Source organism: Urocitellus parryii, chromosome X (genome assembly GCF_045843805.1).
Source record: "Urocitellus parryii isolate mUroPar1 chromosome X, mUroPar1.hap1, whole genome shotgun sequence".
NCBI classification, from domain to species: domain Eukaryota; kingdom Metazoa; phylum Chordata; class Mammalia; order Rodentia; family Sciuridae; genus Urocitellus; species Urocitellus parryii.
The window spans coordinates 95,726,717-95,752,976 of record NC_135547.1 but is presented as its reverse complement, the minus strand read 5'-3'; the positions used below and the strand labels follow the sequence as shown (position 1 = coordinate 95,752,976).

Here is a 26,260-nt window from a genome sequence, read left to right as displayed (position 1 = left end):
TGTTGGCTTGGATAAGAATGTATAGACATTTGGGAGTCATCTTAGTAAAGGTGAGTTTTGAAACCACTGAGTTCTCCTGGAGGTTTGTAAAAGTAGTAGAAACACAACACTACACAGAAAACACATTCGAGGAAGCCTACTTATTGGATTAGACCATTTTAATTGTAGGATCAGGAATGATGCTGCAGCTTTGGTCAAACACCTGGGTGAGAACTCTGTATGTTAGACATGTTTGGGAGGCCCATAGAAGAGGATTCATACACCAGAAGGACATAAGAGCTCTCAAAGGCAATTGGTTAGCTTGGCCAAGATGCTTTTGATATTAATTACTTATCAATTCAGAAACATAAAACATGAATAAATACTGGTTTATTCAAATAAAAAATGGATCCCATTTGTAGTTCCAGCTACAAGTCAAGAAAAAATTAAAATAAAAATCACCTTCCCAGAAAATATAATTGAGTTATACATGAGAAAAAATGTTTGACTTTGCTAGTAATTAAAAATAAAAAGTCACCATTTGTACTTCTCAATTTGAGGAAGACTGAAAAAAAAGGATGATATTAAATGCTCCCAACAGTGTAATGAAACAAAGCTGCTGGAAGAATAATTGGGAAAGCACTTGAGAAAAGCAATTTGGCAGCATCTGTCAAAAACTTCAAAATCTCCATATTTTTAAATCAGAAGTTATTACTCTATGATTCAATTTGAAGGAAATAACACCAAATATGGAAAAAAGTAATTATGCCTAAAGATATTGAGTACACTGTCATTTATAACAAATATACAAACACAAAATACATTATGTCCTATAGTCTGGTATAAGTTCAGTAAGTTATGATGTGCCTTATTTGATTTTACTTGAATTATGTTCATGAAGACAGTAATAATATGGAAAATGGTTATGTTGTAATATCAGATGAAATGATACAAAATTATGTTTATGAGAAGACTACAAATATAAATGTGTGGCACAGGTTCTCATGCACATGCGTATGTATGTGTGGGCATGTGTATGCGCGTACACACACATACACACAGAGAACCAAAATAAATGTATGCAGAAAGACTGAAATAAAATATTCCCGAATGTTAACAGTAGATATCTATAAATAATAGTAGTTTAAAATGAACTTATAAAAATAATTTGTCCAGGAGTGTAACACAGTGGTAGAGTACCTGCTTAACATGTATAAGGTTCTGGGTTACATCTCCAGCAACACAAACACACACACACACATACACTCACACACACACATACACACATTACCCAGAATTAGTCATCAGTCCCCAAGCTCCTATCTTGTCATAATACCATTTTGGACAATTTAATTTACTGGAATACTTCTAGAACTCTATATATAAATTATCAACTTTTTCTTCAAAAATTTAGACATTTTAGAGTTCTAAAATTAAGCATTTAGAGTAACATAATTGCAAAACTTCTCTATAAATCAGTCTATCTTCCTTTATATTGCCACTAAACTTCCCTATTTCAGAAAAAAAAGTGGATGCAAGTAAATTGATAGCAATGCTTTCCCAAAGGTCAGCTATATACCAAATTAAATAAAAATAAATTCAACTACTTGATATTTTATGAAATTTACTTCAATTATAACCTAATGATCAGCCTGGGAATTGGAGAGAAGAAGGCACATTATTTTTTCAAGGCTAGGGAGCTGTTTCCCTTAATTGTGTTTTCTTTAACACCACCAATACATCTTTATTAGATTACACTGTAAACTTTAGAATTTAATAACATTGTTTATATTATGCTTTCTAAACTGATGAATACAATGTAATTATTGCTCACCAATTAAGGGATTGAACTTGGCATCTCTATCTGTAACTCCAGGCTCAGGGTTTAACAAAAATGCCCTGGGCATTCACATAAAAACCAACTAAGGAAAATACTTATTGCATGTTAAATATAATATATATATATATTTTCCATGCAAATATACACAACATTATATATATACATACATAATAAACATATATATATACATACACTGAAATATACATAAAATATTTCTTTAACGTAAGTAGTAATGTGAATATTGAGGCATTTTTTATTTTGCAAGCATATATGTCTATATATGTATATATACATTATATACATAAGCATATAATCTATACACATATGTAAAACATTATTACCACATATCTGTCATTTAGGATAATCTTTTTTAGTGATGGATATGTTTTACCTTTATTGGTCTCATGAGTGTCATTTACAAGTGGAAACTAAAAAGTGTGTCCAAATTTCCATTTATTTTGCATTTCATTCCTGGAAGCTCACCTGTTTCACACTATCTCTCAAGACTGCCTATTGTCAGGGCCATCATCCAGAAAATAATCACCTCAAACAACAGATGGATAAACAGTGTTTTGATGAATGAGTTTATCTCTACCAATGAGATCTTATTTGGACTTTGGGCCTAACTTCACAGAGGAGGCTTAGTTTTGATTATTAATTAAACAATCAAGATGGTCCAGAGTTAGCTTTTTTAAAGGAAGGGGGTGGTGCAGTTTGGCATGGTTCATGGATCCCATGTCTCTATTTAGCCTTTGGAAGCCTAAGTAAGATCAGAACTAGGTCAGCTTCAGGCAATATCTTACCTGAAGAAGCTGAGCTGGCTGTTTTGCCAATGGATCTCTTGCAAACCCAACTATCTGGGAAATGGATATGGGAGAAGCAGACAACCCCAAAAGCCAGGCACCTCTACCCTCATTCCAGAAGGCAACATATAATAATGACTTTCTAGGTACCCCTGTACTATGAAAAATCCAATAAATCATTGTAGATCATGTCTTTAAATCTTAAGAAGTTGATCCTAAAAGGTAAACACAGAGTTCCCATTATGACCCAGCAGTTATGTCTTTAGTTATATATCCAAAAGAAATGAAAACATGCCCATACAAATACTTGCATACAAATGTTCATGGCAGCACTACTTATAATAACCAACAACATCTCAGGAGTTTATTGACTAATGAATAAAGAGATTATGATTTATCCCTACAATGGGATAGTATTCATCCTTGAAAAGAAATGAAGTGCTAATATATGCAACAACATGGATAAACCTAGAAATCATGGTAAATGAAAGAAGGTAGGCACAAAAGGTCACTTATAGTATGATTCATTATGGTTTGGATAGGTGTGCTCCAAAAGCTCCTGTGTGAGAAAATGTAAGAAGGTTTAGAGGTGAAATGATTGGGTTGTGAGAGCCTTAACCTAATCAGTGAATCAATTCCCTGATAGGATTAACTAGGTGGTAAAGGGTAGGCAGGTACGGTGTGGCTGGAGGACGTGGGTCACTGGGGGCATACTTTGGGGGCATATATTTTTTCCCTGGTGAGCAGACCTCTCTATATATATATCTTGATTTTCATGTCCTGCGCTGTCACACCTTTCTGTCCTGATGTGCTGTTTCACTTTGAACACAGAGCAATGGAACAAGGTGTCTATAGACTGAGACCTCTGAAACCATGATCCCCCAAATAAACTTTTCCTCCACTGATTGTTCTCATCAGGTCTTTTAGTCACAGCAATAAAAATCTGATTAAGACATATAGTATGAGCCCATTAATATGAAATGTAAATTATCTATCTACACCCCTGGCAACCACTAGCTTGCTTTCTGTTTCTATAGAATAGACAAAGCAAGTTAGTGGTTGCCAGGGGTACAGATAATGGTGGTGACAGCCAGGAATAGGGAATGACTGCTAATGGGTATGGGATTTCCTTTGGGGGGAAAAATGTCTGAAAATTACTTTAGGGTAAATTAAAAATCAATGAATCGGACATTTAAATGAGTGAATTCTATGTGGATGACAAATCAACAAAGCTATTATTTTTTCAAAATCTTAGGAAGGTGAAATTTTGGACCTCAAAAAGGACAATTATTAGTATTATCACTTCTTTAAGCTATGTGTCTGTTTTAATAAAAGATGTTGAAGAAGTGCTGTTGATGCCCCATTCATATTCCCTCCTTATGTACTTTTATAGGCATCCATTGCTTCCTTGAGCCTCCCTGACTCTTTGCCCAAAAGCTTTTTTCTGGCTACAGGTGCCATTGGGCCACTAAATCATGCAGTTCCTTCACACCTCAATGGAGATAACTGAGGAATATCCTATCCTCCAGTTCCCCAAGAGGATTGAACTCCAGGCTTGAAAACATAGTTTCTCCACTCATTTCCTTGCTTGCTCCACCTCCCTTTTCCACTCCCCACTCCCCTACTGGTACAGCGGGACTTATCTCTCAAATACATGACTTGCACCCAAATCCTTGCCTCAGGGTCTGCTCCTAGGAACATTGAAACCAGAATACATTTTACTCTTTTTTTTCTCTTCTCAAGTAATATTCTTTTCTTACACTACTAGAAAGATCTGAAATGACGGTTGGTCAAGTCATTAAAAGAACCCTTCTGTGGTTTTCTGTTTAGCCAACACAGAGAGATAGATTTTAGAATTAGATTTTACTTATTTGTATTGGCAAATAACACTGAGTTTCTCTAATTCACCATAATTGCAGTATATGTTTCAATGAACTGAGGCTATAGACCAAGCTACATGGGAAATATGGTAGCCTTTTGAGCAGTGATCTCCAGAGGCACTGCCTCACCTGGGGCTCAGTCCATAAGATTCTGAGATCTCAACCTTGCCAGTGTAGGAAAAAACAGTAGCATAATGGCAGTGTCTCCAGCTCATAGAAACAATACAAAGGGCTTCAGGGGAACAGAGCAGGAACACTGAGACTGGCAGATTCTAGAACACAGAAGGTTCCAGAATCAGCCAAGTGTTAGTGAATAGTCTATGTCCTCTAGAATTTAGTGTAAATGATGGCTTAATTCAGAGGATCAGAAAAGTATATGTCATGGAAGTGCTGCTATCAAGCTATCAAAAGCACAAAATGAGGGCATTTTGTTGGAACTCCCACATATTAATTTTTTGCTAAAGTTTGGTGAGCATAATCAGATCCTTTCTGAGAACAATAAGCCATATGCATTAGCAAAAACAAAATGTCAACTAAAAAACAAAAACTTTAAGATGGAGAAAATGGTATACTACCATTTTGTTTGAGGTATTTATTTATTTATTTGTTTAATTCATTTATTTTGCAGTACTAGGGATTTAACCCACGGGTGCTCTTCCATTGAAATACATTCCCAGCCTTTTTTTAAAAATTTTTTGAGACAGGGTCTCACTAAGTTGCCCACGCTGACCTCAAACCTGCAATCCTCCTGCCTTGGCCTTCCAAGTAGCTGGTATTACAGGCATGTAATATATTCTACATGAAATATACAGGCATGTAATATTAAAGGCATTATATACCTTTTTAAAAAATATATGCTGTCTTCCTTATATATATTTTAAATGACTTTGCTGATTCAAAACACTTAGGATCAAGTGCACTTCACAATTGTGAAATTTTCAGACTGAGGTAAGACAATGAATATGTATATATTATCTAATAGCGCCCTAGCAAGAGCTGAGACAACCACTCTATAATCATCTGCATTATTATGTCTACAGTAAAATATGGCTAGTTGTAAACTAAACACATCAGTTCTGGTCAAGTTTTGCTTGAAACTCCAGAAAATACTTTCCATTTTCAGAGCTCTAGGGATTGTGGAAATGCTGATAAGGGACTGTAGCCTGTATTATGGTGGATTAGAGCCACAGCTGCTATCAAACAACTGCTGAGTATGTGGATGTTTAAAATGGAATTAAAAAGAATCAGGGAAAATAAAGACACTCCCTTTACTACCAATGTAATTTTCCTGGCCAATAAGGTGGGGTTTCAAAACAAGTGTACCTAAAAGACACCCTCTAACCCATCATAGTAACAATATTAAAATAACCCTGAAAAGTGAGACAGCATAGAAAGGCCCAAATACAATTCAAAGTTCTCAATTTATTTCTCCAGGAAAGATTTAATGACCAATAAATATTTATTTTGAGCATACTATGTACCAATCACTGCGAGGATGGTGAAGAAGATATAGTACCTGCCCTCTGAGCCATTATAATAGGGAAGGCAGAAAAAATTCAGAAAAAGGTGCCACAGGAAGGGAAAACCAGGAGATGCAATGTAGTTTACATGCAGCTTTCCCAAGGAGACCCCCCCAAAAAAAGTGAGTTATAAAATAAATCCAGAAGATTGATCAAAAGTCAGACTCAAGTTTGGGTTTGACAAGAAAGAGACCTAGGAAGAGATTCCATATGGGAGAAGACAAAGTACAAAGGCCAGAGACCTTGTGGTAGATAATTCAAAAACTTCAAAGTGGCCAGTGTGATGGCAGAGCCAAAGGCAGAAAATGGCAGAAGACAAATCTTTCAAGTTAGGCAGGGGTCAGATTTATTTTGGGGTGAACGGGAGATTACTGAAAGGTGAAATAGAAGAATAACCTCAGGAGTTTACATTTTTGAAAAGTTGACCTTCTAGGAGAGAAGTATGGAAATGCACACACCAGGCTGTTAACATAGGTTGCCTTAGAAGGGTAATGAAGGCACAAAGATCAACAAATAGTCTTTAGCTTTGCTTTTGAATAACTTCATTTGCTTCACTTCTGTCAATATTTTATGACTTAAACATTGTTTTACCATTAAAAACAAACTGTTCTCACTTAAGTATGGATTAAATGGATAAATCTTGAAGACACTGTGCTAAGTGAAATAAGCCAGACATTAAAGGACAAATACTGTACAGCTCCACTCATATAAGGATATAGAGCAGTAAAATTTATAAAGACAGAAAGTAGAGTGGTGTCTGTCAGGGGCTGTGGGGAGGGAGGAATGGGGAATTAGTGCTTAAGGGGTAGAGAGTTATTGTTTAGGAAGATGCAAAAGTTCTGGAGATGGATAGTGCTGTGGATGTACAGCAATCTGTATGTGCTTAATGCCATTGAACTGTGCATCTAGAAATGGTTACTGTAGTAAATTTTATGTTATGTATATTTTACCACAATAAAAATTGCATGGACTAAAAAAGGGCTGGAGTTACCGATGGAGTACAGATGAGCAAACTGATAAACACAATGGTGCAAATGAGGAGCCCCAGATCCAGAAGGGGCATGGAGACAGTGAGGTAGAGAGGTACAAGTTATGTTTTGAAACTTGAACTAACAAGACTTTAGGAATCATAGAAGAATTGGGCTGGGGTTGTGGCTTAGTGGTATAGGTGCTCACCTAGCACATGTGAGGCCCTGGGCTTGATCCTCAGCACCACATAAAGATAAATAAATAAAGGTATTGTGTCCATCTACAATTTTAAAAAATACTAAAAAAGAAATCATAAAAGAACAGAAGTAAAATAATTGTGTCTTGACTTGAGTTGGTCCAAAAACAGACCCTGAGATTAGGATTTGGGTATAACTAATTTATTTGGGAAAGGATCTCAAGACTCCCAAGTGGGGGTCTGGGGAGAAAAGACAAAGGAAGGTAGTCACTAAAAAGGGCAGCCTCACGTGGATTACCATTGTGGGGAATTATAGGGGCATTTGGGAGTCAGCATGGAACACACCTCAATTATTCTATGTAGGAGGTAAGGAAGCTGGGTTATCTACCCATCACATATCAGTCATAGGCTGACAGTTGCCCCTGGGTGTCATTAAGCTCATCCCCACTGCTAGTCTGCCCTGTGTATGAGCTAAGAGGGGCTTCAGTGGGCAGAGAAATTCATAAGACAAAGACCTGCAGCAGACAGAAGCCATAAGTCCACATATATAGGAAATGAGTGCCAAGGGTAGCTAGTGGAACCCCAACAATGTCTACTACAAAAGTCAAGGCTCTTGGCTTGAAAACTGGCTTAAAAGTGGTTCCACTTCCCAAAACAGGAAACAAGGCGAAGCAAGTAGGGGTGGGCAGAGGAAGAGAGCTGGCAAAGGAGATTGAATGAACAGCTAAAGACTTAAGAGGGAAACAGGAAACTGGCATCAGGAGTGATATGAAGAGTTGATGTTTCAGAATATACAATGAATAAATAGCATGAGAGGCTGCAAAATCTCTTCTTAGATTATGGGAACTATTTTAGAAAAGAATATTAGTTAAATAACACTTTATGGGAGTGGGGGAAAGTGCTGGGGAGTGATATTGGCCAAAATACATTGTGATATTGTATGTATGTATGAATATTTAACAACAAGTAACACCATTACAAGTATAATACACTTAAAATGTGAAAATAAAAATACTTTATGGGATACAAACACCCCTATGCTGCACTATAGAAGCTTAGATGCCAAAGATTCAGAAAATAACATTCAATGAAGCAACAGTATGAGATAAATATAAGCTCTTAACCTGGTTTTTCTACCCTTTGTTTCTTACTGACTGTCCACACTGAATGTATAAATGATTAAAAAATTATTCACAAACCATATTACAGGAAAAATGTATTTGTTAAGGGGGAAAAAACCTAATATTGCCTTTCTCATCACGTGGACAAGAATTATACATAACGAAGGTCCTTTAGACATATCAGTCAGATATTATTGCTATATTTTGCACATGTGTATTTTTTATTCTTCACATATAGCTGTAATTATTTTAGTGGCAAGATTCAATAAGCTTTCACTTTAAAAATTACCCACAGACATCATTTTTCACTGTCACTGAGGTCTTCATCTAATGTATTTGAAAATTGTTGAAAAACAGTGCTAAAAATTTATGTATAGAATGCATTAATTTCAAGACTGGTTTGAATTCTAAGTGCTAATACTTTTATAAAATCCCAATTTTCTATGAAAAATTATTCAAACAACTTAACATACACACACACATGTTCATTGGAAATTTAAAATTCACTAATGTTCTTAATTTTAAAGATCAGTTTTAAATTTATTCTCAAACAATCTTTACACTACAAACTCCTTCCAAAGAATTTAGGTATGGGAAAAGAAAAACGGATTTAAGAGATGTGTTTGCTCAAATACATTTTAAAAGAACACATTAGGAAGGGGGGGAAAAGTGCTTTCTTATCTCTATCAGCCTCTCTTAGTTTTGTGCTCACAAACTAAAACCCAGAAATAAAACAAGCACACGCTCCAAATGATTTTTCTTCTACACGCAAATGCTTCTGCCAGTTCTACCTTCCTGTCATCTCTTTGTAATTTTCCCCATTTCTCAGACCTGTCCACTGAAAGCTCAATATTGTGAACTGGCAGGCTGATTTATCTACAGAAAACTCATTTTCCCCTTGGACACATTCTCCATGAAATCAGAGAGAAAAGAACAAAGGGAGAAAAACAGAACACAGGCAGTGCATGTTGGATGCTCTGCTTTTTATCAAGCAGGACCATGTGATTTCCTTTCAGCTCTGCCCACTCCTGTGCTCAGCCTGATTTCTGATAACATAAAAGGCACATGTGATAGTCTCCTTACCCCTCCTAAGGCCAGAAATATCACATGAACTATGAATAAAATTTTTAAAAAGCTAGCAGAGAACCGAGCACTTGGAAACCAAAATCAAAGTGATCTTAGCATCCTTTCTGACTTTGTCCAAAGGGAAGATCTTTCATGGGACCAAGAGGCTTCTTTCATTTGAAAAGTACATTTTTTTACACAGTGATATATGGGCACATTATTTAGTATGTGTGTGTGCACACATGCACATCTAGCTGGAACTGTTTCCTGATTGTTCTTTCCTAGCATCCAGCATGTATACAGCATTCAGTTAATGTTTTCTAAATGAAAGTGGCAGACAGATAGAATGGCATAATGCCATCCAAACTTTGGGTGGACAGAAAATACAAAGAGGCTGAATCACAAGACTAAAAACCATTCCATAATTTCCTTTTATAGACATGTTCATAAATAAGGTGCTTTCTTCCTTTTCAATCCAAGAACAAAATCCTCAAAGTGCTAGACAGCATAATATTAATTAATAGCCTAGCTCCATGAGGTTTGGTTTGGTGAGGCATGGGAAGAACAAGATTTATATCTATCTATCTATTATCTATCTATCTATCTATCTATCTATAGCTCTAGCTCTCTCAGTTTTCTGTGCAACATAACAAAGTGCTGTCCTTAATAAACTTTAAATAATGCTGAATTATAGTCTCTGCCTTTTTTCTAAGTTTTTCTAATTATCTTCAAGAAAATGAGCCAGGTGGGGCACAGTGGTGCACACCTGTAATCCCAGTGACTCAGGAGGCTGAGGCAGGAGGATAGCAAGTTCAAAGCCAGTGTCAGTAACTTAACTTGGCCCTAAGAAATTTAGCAAGACCCTGTCTCAATTTTTTTTTAAAAAATGGTCTGGGGTGTGGCTCAGTGGTTAAGCACCCCTGAGTTCAATCTCTGGTGAAAGAAAGAAAGGAAAGAAAGGAAAGGAAGGAAGGAAGGAAGGAAGGAAGGAAGGAAGGAAGAAAGAAGAAAGGAAGGAAGGAGGGAAGGAAGGAAGGAAGGAAGGAAGGAAGGAAGGAAGGAAGGAGGTGAACCAGCAGGTATAGTCTATAGTAGACTCCTTCCTGCTTCACATTGCTGGGTCCTAGGCACCTTGCTTTGGGTCAATTCCCCATCCTGCTGTATATCATATTTTTTTGCAAGAGACTGCATCCAATTTTAACACATGCCTCTATGTAGAATCTTTTTTTTTTTTTTTTGGTACTGGAGATTGAACTCAGGGGCACTTGACCACTGAGCCACATCCCCAGTCCTATTTCTTATTTTATTTAGAGCAGGATCTCACTGAGTTGCTTAGCACTTCGTTTTTTCTGAGGCTGGCTTTGAACTTGCAATCCTCTTGTGTCAGCCTCCCCAGCTGCTGGGATTACAGGCATGTGCCACTGTGCCGAGCTTCTATGTGGAATCTTGAGGACTCAAAGTATAGAATCTCTGCCTTTCTCAATCAGGCAGAGAGGCCTATCAGTAATCTGTAAACTTAGACCATGTAATTCTCTCTTCTCTGTCCAATTGTAAAGCCAATGGCTGATTTAGTTTAAAAACAAAACATCATTTTCCTGGCTCTTATATTGCTTGATGAATCACACAAAAGATTACACCTCAGGATATGCTGATTCAAAATGTTGTGGATAGGGACTGAAGGTGAAACTCAGAATTTAGCATGCATGCAACCCCAGGTTTGATCCTCTAATCATAATAAGGAAGGAAGAAAGGGAGGAAAGGAAGGAGGAAGGAAGGGTGGATTATGGTCATTTTCAGAAGTAGAATCAAAGATTACCTGTCAAAAGCCCATGGCACATTATCTCCCAGTCACAATCATCTATCCTTCTAGTTCACTTGCTCAAAATCCTCCAATGTGAAAGACCTTCAACCAAAAATCTCAAATCTATTAACCTCTCCATTTGAATTGCCTAACCAGCTAGCTCATTCACAGTCTCACTTTCTTCCTTGTCCATGTGAGATTCTATAGCCCATTTTTATAATCATGTTCAGCATCTTCAACTCCCTGTGAGAATTCCTATAGGAATATGCATAAAATGGTGGCAGGACTAGGGAAAGAATAGAGGTAGACACCAACAATGGTGTTTTTCCAAGAACCCAGACTCTAAGCTAAATCCAAAATGATGGTCTGGGATAAATGGACAACCCCCAAGTTCTCTATTCAATCTTCACATATCAATGTTGTCTGTTTCATCATTTCTACCTTGGACACATTGCCACAACTTTCTCCAATGAAGAAAACATACATATTTGTAAGCATTTCCACATAAAAGGCTCTACTTTCAGCCCTAAATCCATCCACAGAGCGGTGAGAAAAGAATTGGATTTCCTGAGCATGTTTGAGCCACTATAGTAATCAGCCTTCACTTTCCACCCCTGCTCCTAGGGCTCTCAGGAAGTCAAAGAGAGGTTATATAGAACTGATGAGGTTATGCACCCTCCCCAGATCCTAATGGCTTCTTGTATCCTTGATGAAAAATACCACATCTTTTAATGGCTTCCGCCTTCAACTGGCCAAAGCTGCATGATTAGAACATTTTGTGATAAACGGAACAAAATGTCTTTCAATCAATGTCTCTCTTGATTAAAGTCCCTGGGAAGCAGCGTTGAAGAGAGTTTTGCACGTAGAAGCTTCACCAGAGCTCAAGCTGTGTAAAGAAGTAAGGGAAGCAGGATTGAGCAGAGGGGCGAAATGAACTGCTATGCAGTCACAATAGGGAAATCAGTCAATCTCATAGGGAGCTCTGAAGCTGAGGAGGCCCTTCAGAGTTGTCCTGAGTTGAGGCAATGAAGCCAGGCCTTCGTGTACCCACACTGGCAGAGGCATGCCCTTTGGTGAGTCAGTTCCCTTCAGTCAAGGGCAATATCCAAAGAAGGTCTCAATTGTGAGCCAGTGGCAGTGTTAACACTCTTAGCAGATCCAGAAGGGGGCTCCAAGAGGCCTATTACAGTATATATTATACTGCCATTTTAGGGTCAAGAGACAAAGAAAGAGTAACTTGAAATTTCAATACCCTATATATATGTTAAATTATGAATTTAAATTTTAACTACTTAAAGCTATATTTGAAGGAAGAATATTTGAACTGGAAGATAATATCTCCAATAAATCCTATAGTCAAATCTTCCTTCAAGGGCTGAGGCCCTTGAAGTGAAGCTACCATCTTCTTCATGTCTTTCTCAGACCCGTCAGCCCTCAGGGCATTCACCTGTGAACACATCTGCTTCCCTCTGTTTGACGTACACCTCAAAGGTGGGCACATATATTACCCAACTGTATATCCTCACATCTAGCCCAGTGTTTGGTAAATAATGCATCTGACAAGGGTTTAATGAATAAATGAATCAAAAAAATGAACAAATGGGGGCCAGGGTTGTGGCTCAGTGGAAGAGTGCTTGCCTAGCATGCAAGAGGCACTGAGTTTGATTCTCAGCATTGCATAAAAATGAAAACAAATAAAATAAATGTATTGTGTCCACCTACAACTAAAAATGTACATATTTTAAAAATGAACAAATGTATTTCCCCCTGCAAAAATAACAAGATGGGAAAACACATTTGATGAAACAAGGACAATTCATTTTAGTATACAGCATTATGTGTGCTTATCAGTGGTGTTAACAAAGGCTATTTGATTTTGACTAACTGACATGGCATAAAAGGGATATTCTGAAACAGTCAACTGTATCTTACAGTTCTCCTAAATAAATTAAATCTATCACAGGATTTGAATGCAAACTACAGAGGAAATTAAAATGCAAAACATGAAACAGCTGTTTGATCAGCTGTTATAATAGGCTGTGGACAAAGGCTATATTTATGTCTTATCTAGATGAGTAGAAATAATTAATCATAGAAAATGGTTGGTTACAGGGTTATTTTATTTTCTTTTCTGCATTGAAACACAACAGTCATCTAATTAATGATGCCAAACTTCTAGAAGCACAGGATAAATGGTATTCAATAAATTGAACCCTGCTATAAAAATATATGTTCCTAAAGAAACAATGGTAAGGCCTAAGGTGGTACTTGCTAAAGCCAGTTTTTCTGCATGTAGTAGAGGGCAAAATTTACTCACCACCACTAAGGTTTTACAAAACTGAAGATATTTGTAATTTCTGAAACCTGTAATTAAGTGAATTCCAATTATGAACTGGTGAAGAATCATGGTATTCTTTGTGCTATGCCAGAGGTGGGGAAAATGTTGGCTTCCTATTGTAATGTTTAAGAAGCCACGATTAACAATTCACCATAAAATAAATTGCAAAGACTTGCTTGGGGTGACAATTTTGCTATAAATGTTAAATACCTTAAAAAGAAATCCCAAAATTTATTTCAGGGAATTTTTCTAAAGAAATATCTGGAATTATGCACAACAATTTAGGTTCATAATAGCTTTGTTTAAAATAACAGAAATTTGGAAATAACACAAGTGTTCAGCAATAGGAGACTGGTCAAGTTATAAAATAATCATGTGAATTAATATTATAAAGTTATCAAGATCATATGAGAGAGGAGCATTTAAATGTGACTAACCATTCATAGAATTTATTATTTTTAAAGAGATACCAATGAGTAGGGCAAATAAAATATATGGTTTGCATAAAGAAAATAATTGCAAGAGTGGTTATTTTGTGGGTTTCAATTATGGATGATATTCATTTTTTTTCTTGCCATTTTCTGTAATTTAGAGATTTTCACAATAAATATCTATTATTTCTGCAATGTGTGTTACTAAAAAAAATCCCATCTCTCTAAAAAATTTCTTCAAACCATAAATCACCAAGATGAAATGTGATTGCATCTTTTATTTATATCAGTGGATTTTCTTCTTCAAAACTTTTGAGAGAATTTTAGTTATTAATTAATTTGATTATGAACTTTTTACTTTGTCCTTCTGGAAAAGATGACCTGTCTTATAACAAAACCCCACCCAAGAGCTCGTAGCTTTAATAGAGAAAACTGGAAAATAACTCAAAGAAGTGTGACATAATAAAAAATATATAATTATGAAGACACAATTTAAGATGGAAACACAACTGAGTTTACAGGAACAAAAAGTAGCCCAACCCCAAAAGATAGGGTTGGGATCCCAAATACAATACAAAAGAATTGCTAGAAACACTGGAGAGGTTAATCGAAAGGGAGGGTTATTTAGGCTATAAGGAGAACAAATAAAGCTAAGGACACATTAGGACACCTTTGCCATTCTGCAATTCTGATAAATGTTGAGGAAGAAGCCAGAATGAAAAAATGTCCTAAGTAAGAAATGACTAACATAAGATCAAGAGTTTAAACTTTAGACATGAAGTGGAAATTAACTAGAATATAACATTTAAGATGCATTTTAACAGAGAGTGTGGTAAAATGACTACCTTTGAAAGGTCAAGCCTACCTGAAGACTCTTTCTGATGGTATACCTTCTGTCACAAAACAAAAGGTTCAATGACAGTTTTTATATAACAAATAGATAAAGTCTGTGTCTCAGATTGTTCAACTTATGTGTTTATAACTTGGTAAACTGAATCACAGCCCTTAGTATGACAATCAATCCCTTCCTCCCCTGTCCTCGCCCCCCTGTTTTTTTTTTTTCTTTTGGTACTGGGGATTGAAACCAGGGGTGGTGTTTACCACTGAGCCACATCTCCAGCCCTTTTATTTTTTTTTTTTTAAATTTTGAAACAGGGTCTTGCTAAGTTGCTCTGGGAGTCTCTAAATTGCTGAGGCTGGCCTCAAACTTGTAATCTTCCTGTCTCAGCCTCCCAAATCACTGAGATTACAGGCATGCACCACCATCTTTGTTTTTATGTCTTAAAAATAAAGAAGAATTTAAACATAGTTAAGTCCTCCTATTCCCATTATAAAACTTCTGAACGAAAACATTAATTATTGTTTGTAATATTTCTCTTCTGAATGGGCACGGTGAAGAAAGCCAAGTGAGTGAAGACCTTCTCCTCCCCATTCTTGCCTCCTTCCACCCTACCCCACCCCTTTCTCTTAAAACCTTCTTTGGGCACTAAGGGTAACCAAGTCACTACAATCAGGTGATCATCTTTGAACCTTTTTCTGAATTTCTATCCATGTCTTGGCTTCCTTGGTGTTCAGGCTCTTGACCACCCATAAATTAGCATAAATTTTCAGTGGCTCCCTATTTCCAACCACAAGAACTTTCCAATTTGCTTTTCAATATCTCACTTTCTGATCCTGCCTTTCTTTTACTAACTTTATTACTCATGACTCCTTATCCTTCTATTCTAACCAGATGGGACTTTCTACTGTTGTATTAATATAAATATTATCTGTTAACTAGAGTCTTTGGCCTTATGACTTACAGTTTTCCTCCCATCTTTAAACCTCTGTTTCCTTCTCTACTCAGTCAAACCTGGACTGCTTTTTAGGACTGCTAAATTCCACTCTCTTGGGGCTGGGGGTGTATCTTGGTGTAAGACCCTTGCCTAGCACACGCAAGGCCATGAATTCCATCCCCAGCACTGCAAACTTACTTAACTAATTTAATTCCACTACCTTGATAAGAACTTCTCCAATTCTGGGGATTGTCACTGATGTCTTGAGTCCCACAATTCAGAACTCCATGATATGTTATTTTCCACTGCTCCTTATTCTTTGTGTGTCCTAGCCTTGTGGCTTCTGCTGCATTTTAGGTTTCCACTTGGTCTTAGACAGCTCGCTTCATGCTAACTTTGGAAATATTGCTAATTGGATCTTGGTCTTCTATGATGTCTTATTTACCAAATTGACTGAGGGGGGGCCGAACATGGATACAGTTTGTGAACACGAAAGTAGGACCAGGTGATCTTAACTAGTAGGTAAAAATCTAAAGATGTCTTTTATCTTCAGACACCAATAATTTTTCTAAGCAAAACAAAACACTTTTAGCTCAAAAGAAGACTATTACTTGGATGTTCAAAATCAAGAAGGAATATTATATTACACCCTTCTCTTAGGGGAAGTAACTTTTATGAAGACAGACTAGTAATAAGCTAAGCCTAACAAACTCAAGGTCTGTGCAAATTGCCAATGCTGCATGTTTAATCAGCAAATCTCCAAAACATTCTGTTGTAGGAATGAAAACAGTGGTTCCTGAGACACACAACACCTCTGAGCGTTGGCCTCTCATTTTGGCTCATTTTCTTTTTTTTTTTGGACCTAGAAGTGTATTTGATCTTCCAAGTTTCCAGAATCCCCTCAGTGAAACAGTGCCCAGTAACTTATAAAACTAACAATGTTAACATTTATTGAATAATCTGGGAGTTATCACCAGGGCCATGTTCCCACATTATAAGTAAGGATCCTGAGGCTGAATAAATAGGTAACTTGCCCAATCTGCATATTTAGGGGCCCTTGAACTCAAGTACCAGGGCCCCCGAGTCCTTGGATTAAACATCTATGTTATCCTCTATCCTCCATTCTTCCAAAAGTTTTCCAACTGTAGGATTTAACTCCTCTTGGTGCAGAGAGTAAGGAGACCCAGGATCATCATCAAGGGATTCTCTCAGTTTAATTCAATTTCTAGGGGCTAGGGCAGGCTGGATAATAGAGAGATAAACATGGCACCCTGCCAAGATTGTAACATTCATCAAATCCAAAAGAGAAAGTGAAGCTAACAGTAGTTCTTTTACAGGGTCACATGCAACTGTACCCATTCCCATTTGTTCTGGGTGCTGACTGACATCTGCCATTATACTAGTATCTTGTCATTGTTACTAATTTAATATATACTAACTTTGTATACTGTCTAAATTGGAGAAGTTTTAATTTTACATATATCATTCAAATATAGCTGCATTATTTGTTTGAATCTTGACAGAAATAAAGAAATGTACCAATACACTAGAAATAGAATATATGCTACTTGCCATTATTGATATTGGGAGAAATACTGTTGACAATGATACAATATTATATAAACTTTACTATGTTAGCAGAACATAGAAATGCTGCTGAGGCACAAAATTTCAGAGAAATAACTTAGAAACTTAATCATCTCTTCAAGTTCACAGGAAAATTTTGACCCAGAGGCCATGTGAGTATTTATTGTCAAAACTTCAGGAATCATTGGAACAATTAAGTTATATGCTGTAGCGTTTAAAATAAACTTTTGATTAGTTGCATGAAGTAACTGCTCTACTAAAATCTTCTAACATGTGTGTCTTTACAGCCATGTGAGTGTGAACAAATGACACCCTAGCAAATTCTAAATTATCTTTGCAGAGGAAATGGCTGCACTAGTAATGGGCAAACATTAAAAGACTAGAACTAGCTTCTTCCATAATGACATTTTCACTGGGATTAGAAGAAACCAAACAGGGAAATGGATGCTAAATGGTAGAACAATTGAGTAATCCTAACATTAACATCTGCCACACACCAAATCAATTATAAGTGTCAGTATAGCAGGAGACTCATTTACAGTATCTGTCATATTTATCTTTTATACATATCTTTAAAAATAAAGAGGACTGGGGATGTGGCTCAGTGGTAGAGTGCTTGCCTAGCATGTGCAAGGCCCTGGGTCAAATCCTCAGCACTGCAAAAAAAAAAAAAAGAGTTCAAGCTTTTTTATTTAGTGGCAGGATTGCTTATATCATCTGTGTTAGTAAATCATATATTAGCCAAGAAAGCAGGGCTTGGAAGCAGCATCCCACTACAGGATAATATTCCCTGAGTGTGTGTGTGTGTGTGTGTGTGTGTGTGTGTGTGTGTGTGTGAGAGAGACAGACAGACAGACAGACAGAGAGCACGCATATGCACACAGCCAGAAACCATGTCTTCAACCCACAAGTGGGTAAGTGGCCATTTTGTCAGCCTAATTAACAAAAGCAGCCAATGTCTATTGTGTGCTTTACAGATGCCAGACACTGTTCCAAGCTCTTTTAACCCTCTCAACCACTTTATGATATACAGATCCTATTATTATCCCCATTTGCTAGATGAGAAAATGAAGGCATGGGAAAGTTCACCATTTTGCCTAAGTAGTTAGTGGTAGAATCACAATAGACACCACATTCTTAACTTCTGTGCTCTACTGCCCCTGCATGGCAGGGAACTCAGACCTCAGCACCCGCCAGTGGGGAAGGGAATACTTGTCAATGTTAAATGGCTTACCCATGCCTTAAGCTTACCCTGGTGACTTCTGAGAATACACAAAGACCCAGAATTGTGGCTCTAGTGGCACCTGACTCTGTCCACATAGACTGAATGGCTCCACTCACCATGGGCCCTGGTGTGAAACTCAAGCAGAGGAACAAGGAGTTTTTATTCCAGACTCTTACAGAGCTGCCATGGAAAGTCAAGCTCCTAACAGCTTGCCCAGCATTTAGACAATGCTTGATAGGCTTCCTCCTCTTATTATTTAATATTAAATAATATTATTAATATCAATGCACTTATTTTCTATTATAATTAAGACAGGAGTTGGGTGGCTGAAATGATTACCAGGCCAGAGTTGGAAGAACTGCCAGGTTGAGATGATACTGGAGTACAGATCTAGGGTTTCCAAATTTCTCCTGATGAAGAACCTAGTGGGTCCAGCCCCCAAGGTAAGCTTGAGCTCCTCAGACTCTTCCATGGGGAAAATAAAAGATGAGCTGGGGCAGGATGAGGCTGAAACTGCACAGGTCCCTTCTGACACCTACAGTGTATACCCTGCTACCTGTTGCCACCTCATATATGTCTCACATCCAGAAAAAATATTGTTTGAAGAAAAGGAAGAAATGGTTATAAAGGAAAACCTGTTTTTGTTTCCAGAGATTAAACTGGAGGACATTTTGTTAAGGAGAATCAGCCAGGCACAGAAAGACAAATATTCCTCTCATATGTGGAAGCTAAAACGTTGGTCTCACAGAAGAGAGTAGAACAGTGGTCACTAGAGGCTGGCAAGAGAAGGGAGGAGGGGGATAGAGAGAGGTCAGACAAGGAGTAGAAAAAGACAGTTACAAAGGAAGAATAAGTTGTAATGATATCTAACACAGCAGAGTAATTATAAATTACAATGATTATTACATATGGTTATATATGATAAAAAAGAACTTGAAGATAGGTGTTTGAAGGCTCCTAACACAATGAAATGCTAAGTGTTAAAGTAGAGGGAAAGGCTAATTATTCTAATGTGGTTATACATTGTGTGTGTGTGTGTATACACGCACACATATATAAAATTATCACACTATGCTCCTTAAATATGCACAATTATTATGTGTCAATTAAAAATAAAAAGATTAATCTGCCTAATGTGAGGTAAGGCAAATATAGAATTCTCACTAATGAAAGATATTTTTAAAGCTATTAAATATTTTGCGAATGGCTAGGGAAGAGGAGCTTGAAGGCTCCAAACACAAAATAATAATGAGAGGGAAATGTAACTACCCTGATTTGATCATCACACACTGCATACACATATTGAACTATGACACAGGGCCTGATAAATTTGTAAAATGAAAATTATATTTTTAAAAATAAAATGTATAGAAAATAGAAAAAAAAGCTACTCCCAGTGGCACATGCCTGTAATCCTAGAGTCTCGAAAGGCTGAAGCAGGAGGATCACAAGTTCAAGGCCAGACTCTGCAATTTAGTGAGGCCCTGTTTCAAAATGGAAGAAGAAGAGGAAAAGAAGGAGGAGGAGGAGGAGGAGGAGGAGGAGGAGGAGGAGGAGGAGGAGACTGAATGGAGACATAGCTCGGTGGTAGCATATCCCTGGGTTCAATGCTCAGTACCACAAATCTTTTTTTAAAAAGGTGTTTTCAAAATTATTATTACTATTATATAGACATGATAATTTTATAGAACTTTATAGCATAATGGAATCTATATCATAAGAATTACATATTTAAATTGTTCTAAAAAACAAAACTCTAGAAGAAAAATAAGTATCTATTTTTCAAAAGAAGCATAAAGCAACCCAAGCCAAAGCTATAGAGACCACCATTTACAGTCCTTCACATGCATTTCTTATTTCTTTCAACAGTACTAGGGCTCAAATTCAGGGCCTCATGGATGCTAGGCGAGCACAGGGCTACATCTCAGCTCTTTTTTCATTTTTGTATTTTGAGACAGGGTTTCCCTAAGTTGCCCAGGCTGGCCTCCAAATTGTGATCCTCCTTCCTCAGCCTCCCTAGTAGCTGAGATGACAGGTGTGTGCCACCATGCCAGCCTCAGATGCATTCTTTCTAATTGTTGAAACAGGCCCACCAGGATGGTATTTATGAATCCCATTTTAAAGAAGAGGTGAAGGTTAGAGGTGTGGCTCAGTGAAAGAGTGCTTGTGTGAAGCCCTGGATTCCATACTCAGGACCAAAAAAATAAAATAAAATCATTGTTGACTTAAACATTTTCTTTAACAACTTTCTTGATTTTTTTTTTTTTAGAAATATACTCTTTCTTTTGCGTTTTGTTCAATGAGGAGGTCTTTAACCTTTTGTACTCACTGATTAGTATTGATTTCATGTTGGACATGCTAAAGCATTTCTGATTTGAATGTTTTTGCATATTCATTATAGATTATTAAAACTTCTAGTAAAAAAAAAAGAGCTGAGGCAACAGAAGGACAAATTACATAACTTATTGGGTTACACAATATTTAAGCATGGGAAATGGGATTCACAGTCATTCTGTGTGACACTGAAGCCTATGCTGATTCAACATTGTTTTATTGCCCCTCTGTTCTTCCTTGACTGGGATATAAAAATTTGCAAGCACATGAGTACAATTGTTACTTTTTAGAACATTCAGTGAGTTAAAGGAGCCCAGAGAAGTTTTCCATTCTTCTTCACCAAAGGTGAGGGGGAGGGCTCAGTGGTAGAGCCCTTGCCTTGCAAGTGTAAGACCCTGGGTTCAATCCTCAGCACCGCATAAAAATAAGTAAATAAAATAAAGGTATTGTGTCCACCCACAGCTAAGAAAAAGATATTAAAAAAATGTTAGGAGGACATTTAGCCATCAATATCCAGGCCACATCTGCCCGTAGTGTCCCTGAACTCATGATCCCTCATGAACTATCTCTTATGCTTCTGGCCCAGACTAGTCCTATCAACTAGCAACAGGGTTTGCTCTCCTGGCCATACAGATCACCTACCAGGTGTTTATTACCATTTAGAAGGCTGGGTTGGACACTTCCAAGAATCAAATGAGTGTCTGCCACCCTCAGATGGCTGTATCTCCTCTCCCAAGCCTGCCCCTGCCAAAAAAATTCTCATTTCTGTTTTAAGTTGCTAAGTTTCTTAGCTTTTATTTTGTGGATTGAGCAAGATCCATTCCAGAGTTGCAAAAGATAGTTTCCATGGTTCCACCAACCCAAACACTAAAACTGAGACTTAAGATAGAGGCATGCAGCTGGCCAGCTCCGCATGGGAGAAGCTATTTGTTCTGCCAAGTTTCCAGACATGATCTGCCCCTGACATGATGGAAGAGACTACAGCAGGGATTCATTTACATACCATACACATTTTTTTTAAGTATTGTAAAATGTCTTGGAACTTTTTAAATAATTAAAAAAAGAAAGTTATAAATTAACTAGCTATACTCCTAGTATATCTCTGTTTATCCCAAAGGGAGTGATTAAAATTTGCTGACAGCTTTAAAAATTATCAGGGAATTATCAGAATGTCCCAAGTTTAATTATTAACAAAGTTTAAAAACCAGAGTGGAATCCAGAGACTTTTAAACATGGATTATTGTGTCAATCATCAACTAATTCTAAAATGCTACACTCTCCATTCTTAGTTTTGGCCATTTTGTCCATTTAGTGGCTTCAACTAAAACTTCTCTGTCATATACATCTGTAACCCCGCATTCTTTCTCACACTTCTAATTGCTAGAATTCTCTTCTTCAGTGGCTTCCCAGCACCTCCAATTCTGGATATTCTGTTTTTTCACCAAACTTGCCCTCTTTCCTCTTCACTTCCCCCTTTTTTGCCAACACCATCCCCATATTCCCAGCCATTGTGTGCATATTTCTTTGTGAATAAAAAATCATCAGTGTTGGGACTGAGGTGGTGGCTCAGTGGTAGTGTGCTTGCCTAGCACGTGTGACACACTGGGTTCAATCCTCAGCACCACATATAAATAAATAAATAAAATAAAGTTAAAAAAAACAGTGCTCTCTGATGAACACAGAAAGAACTAAAATTTGGGGAGATGGCATTCAAGCTTGACCATAATTCATTCCATTAATCTTTTTAGTTTTGTCTCCCGCAAGACCCTTTAACTCTCCACACTGAAATTCTTAAAGTTTCCTAAACATGTTAGCATGTTTTTTGCATATTTTTAATTGTATACAAACCATTCTTTAGCTTAAAATGCTTTTGTCATCTAGTATCCTGGTGAATTCATTTTCATTATCTTAAGAGTCTCTTCACTGTCACCTCCTCTGTGAAGTCTTCCCAGATTTTCTTAGTTTGATGTTCCCTCCAATCACCTTCCCTAATTTTTTTTTTTTTTGTACCAGGGATCGAATCCAGGGTTGCTTAATCACTGAGCCACATCCCCAGCCCTTTTTTTTATATTTTACTTAGAAATAGAGTTTTGCTGAGTTGCTGAGAGCCTTGCTAAATTGCTGAGACTGGCTTTGAACTCATGTCCTCCTGCCTCAACTTCCCGAGCTGCTGGGATTATAGGCATGCGCCACCATGCCCGGCTCTCTAGAACTTTTAATATGCTACTAAAAGCACCTATCATAAGTCATTAGAATTAGTTATCCATGACCCTGTGTCCCACATTCACTCAGGAGCAATGACCCAGTATTACTCATCTTTTATTTTATATGAGACAGGATGTAGGACAGGGAATAAATCTTCATTGAATGTCTAAATAATGAATGGAACTGCAGTATGTACAACCTTCTTCTACCTTTAGTGTCTTTTAAAATCGTTTTTAATTGACACATATAATTTACATGTTTATGAGATATCACTTATTATCTTGACACAGGTATGCATTGTGTAATGTCCAAATCAGGGAAGCCTATTTATCTCCCCAAACATTTATTATTTCTTGGTGATGAACGCATTCAAAAATCCTTTCTTATAACTTTCTGAAATATACAGTACATTATCATTATCCATAGTCACCCTACTGTACAATATAATATCAGAAGTCATTTCTCCTGTCAAACTCTAATACCTTATATTTTCCTTATTTGAGTATCTCTTCTCTTTTCTTACATTGACAAGTCTTCCAGGACAAAAACAGCATGATCCATTTATTAATCCCCTGCTAGAGCCTCCCCTAATGTGTATTGTCTGAATAAGTGTATAAAACTCATATGAAGCCTTGTGCCATATTTTAGACTTTGCATTGCTATTAATCACACAGTATTTCATTTGCCCTTCATGATGATCCTAAAATCTAGCTATAACTAACTGGTGTTATCCCCATGAAGCAGATAAAAAAAAGTTGAGTAAGGAAGAGCTTTGAAACTCCACTTCTTTGATTCTTAGAACAATGGCTATTCCATATAATGTTGTCAACAAAAGACATGTCTATTCATTAGTCCCTTGTTTTGATCAGAGTTTGGGGGTGAATGTAGAGATTTACTACTTGTAAAAAACAGTTAAACTCTAATCTATGTCTCCTGTATGAGTCTAACAGGAATACTTTGAGTGAGCTTGAAGATTTGCAGTATGAATCAGAAAGGGCAATATAACCCACGAAGCATACTGTGGGTAAGAAAAGGACTTCAGAGACCTGGAAATAGAACATTCAGTTTCTGTAAGATAGAGACTGGGGTGGTGGCTTAGTGGTACAGCGCTTACCTAGCATGTGTGAGGCTCTGGGTTCTATTCTCAGCACCACATATAAATAAATAAATAAATAAATAAATAAATAAATAAATAAATAAATAAAGGTCCATTGACAACTAAAAAATATTTTTTAAAAAAGATGAGATGCTGTGCAAGGAAACATTAAGAGACTCTTAGTAATATTTTCTAAAACCTATTTCTAAGAGACTAAATTCCTCTGGAAGAGAAGATGTCAAAAATACCCAAAGAACACTGAATCTATGCACAGCTTCAGTGATCTCGGCATGCTGTGTTTGTGGCCTCATGTACCTCTATCACCAGGCCCTCAGCCTGGCATGGGAGTTTTTTCAGGGCTGGCTAGACGGAAGTGGTAGCCTGAGATCTGACCCAAAGGTGAGGAGGGCAGCACCCAATATCCAACCATGGATTTCTTCTCCAGGTACAAGAGTCTGGTCACCTCTGCCCTGCCTCCTCACAGGGAGCAAGATTACTTGAGATCTGGTGATACAACATATCTTTGAGTTCCTGAGGCATCCTAATTGCTACTGAAATACCAGGAGGCCATGAAAGTTAAGTCAAAGTACCAGAGATGGGGGGAGTCTGTTAAACTAGCTGGGCTGAGAGCATTGCTTATTTCCACTGACACCGGCTCCCCATACAATCTGCCCGCCCCTCCTAAGAGGATACATTCCCCCACTGACTCCATCCCACCTGTCTTCTGTGTTTGGGGGTTCTTTCTGTGTGCACAGCCTCCCTGTGGCCTAAGGGGCAGCCTCTATCCCCATCTTTGCCAAATATGGGCTAGGCTAGAGAGCCCAGTTGCAGCTTGGCCACCCTGCACTTTGGGTGAGGGGAAAGAAGCAGGGGAGGGGTTATGAGAGAAGAGGCATTTGCCAAGAAGGCCCTGGAGGCTCAGGTAGACCCAGGACGATCAGGGAACCACAGAGAATCTGGGGAATCTGAAAGGTCTTTGACAATCCATAGGCCCCGTGCCTACCCCCTTCCTGTTCAAGGTCGTTTTCCCAATTCCAAGATAACAATATGTTGTGGTGCTTGCCTGCTCCAAACGAGGGTTGGGGATAAGTCAAACTGAAACAAATGACTGATCTTTGCCGGCAACGCCCAACAGGTGTCTCCCACCTCCCCGCCCCATTTCCCCTCCCTTCGAAAACTGCAGCCAGCTCAGGCCTGGCAGTCTTCTGCAACAGGAGTTCAAAGCCTGGGCCAGAGCCTCAACAGGCTTCCAGTCCCGGCTGTGTCCAAGGTCGTGCCAAATCCTTCCCTCACAGAGCTCGGGACCTGCTAGATCCCCGCCGGTGCACAGAGAGTCAGAGACTCCGGGATCAGCCTGGACGCCACCCTACGCCTCACCCTGGCGGCCACCTGTTCCAGCGCGCGCAGCGGCCACTGACCTGAGATTCCGCCCCCCACCACGACCACGTCGTATTTGTTGCACATGGTGCTTGCCCCGCTCCGCGCGCTCCGGGTACCAGCTCTCGGGTGTTTGGGCCTCTGCCCCCGCCCGCACGCTGCACGTCGCCCCCGCTCGCTAGCGCCTTGGGCTGAGCCGCTATATTGCCGGCCCCCGGGTGCCCGGTCGCACAGCCCCGCCCGCCCGGCAGCCAACGCGCAAGCCGGGTTGGAGCGCTGGGCCACCGCCCCCGCCAGCAGATCTGCCGCCCAGGCCTGGGGAGGGCGGGGGCCCGGGTGGAGACGTGACAGGGGCCCTCAAAGAGTCCCTCCCCCGGGGCCACCACCCCATGGCCTTCAGCTTGGTATTTCCCAATCAGCTTCCCTAATGTGCAACTGAGCTTGGGGGCAGGGAGGATTGCAGATCGGGTTGTGTTCCTTCAGCTCCCCAATTATTCCTGGGCATAAAGCAAATAATTACAAATACTGAGTGCTTTCCAGGTACCAGTCACTATGCTAACTGCTTTTCACAAGAATCCGGTTCAACCTTACCAGGAACCATTTTACAAAGCAGGAAAGCAAATGAATTAGTTGTGAGTAAAAAGCCCGAAAGGAAAAGAAAAAGAAAGCCATGTATCAAAGTATCACACTGAACCCCATAAATATGTATAATTAAAGT

At 38.3% G+C, this 26,260-nt stretch overlaps 1 protein-coding gene across 1 annotated transcript in view; it reads right to left on the bottom strand.

Annotated features, from left to right (window-relative positions):
• Maob (monoamine oxidase B) overlaps window positions 1-25,765 on the bottom strand; it is a 107,210-nt gene extending 81,445 nt beyond the window's left edge. The window contains exon 1 of the mRNA XM_026387556.2: window positions 25,584-25,765. Coding sequence (XP_026243341.1) covers window positions 25,584-25,629 — 46 coding nt within the window. The 5' untranslated portion in view covers window positions 25,630-25,765. The remainder of the gene's footprint in view (window positions 1-25,583) is intronic.
• Window positions 25,766-26,260: the final 495 nt, after the last annotated feature.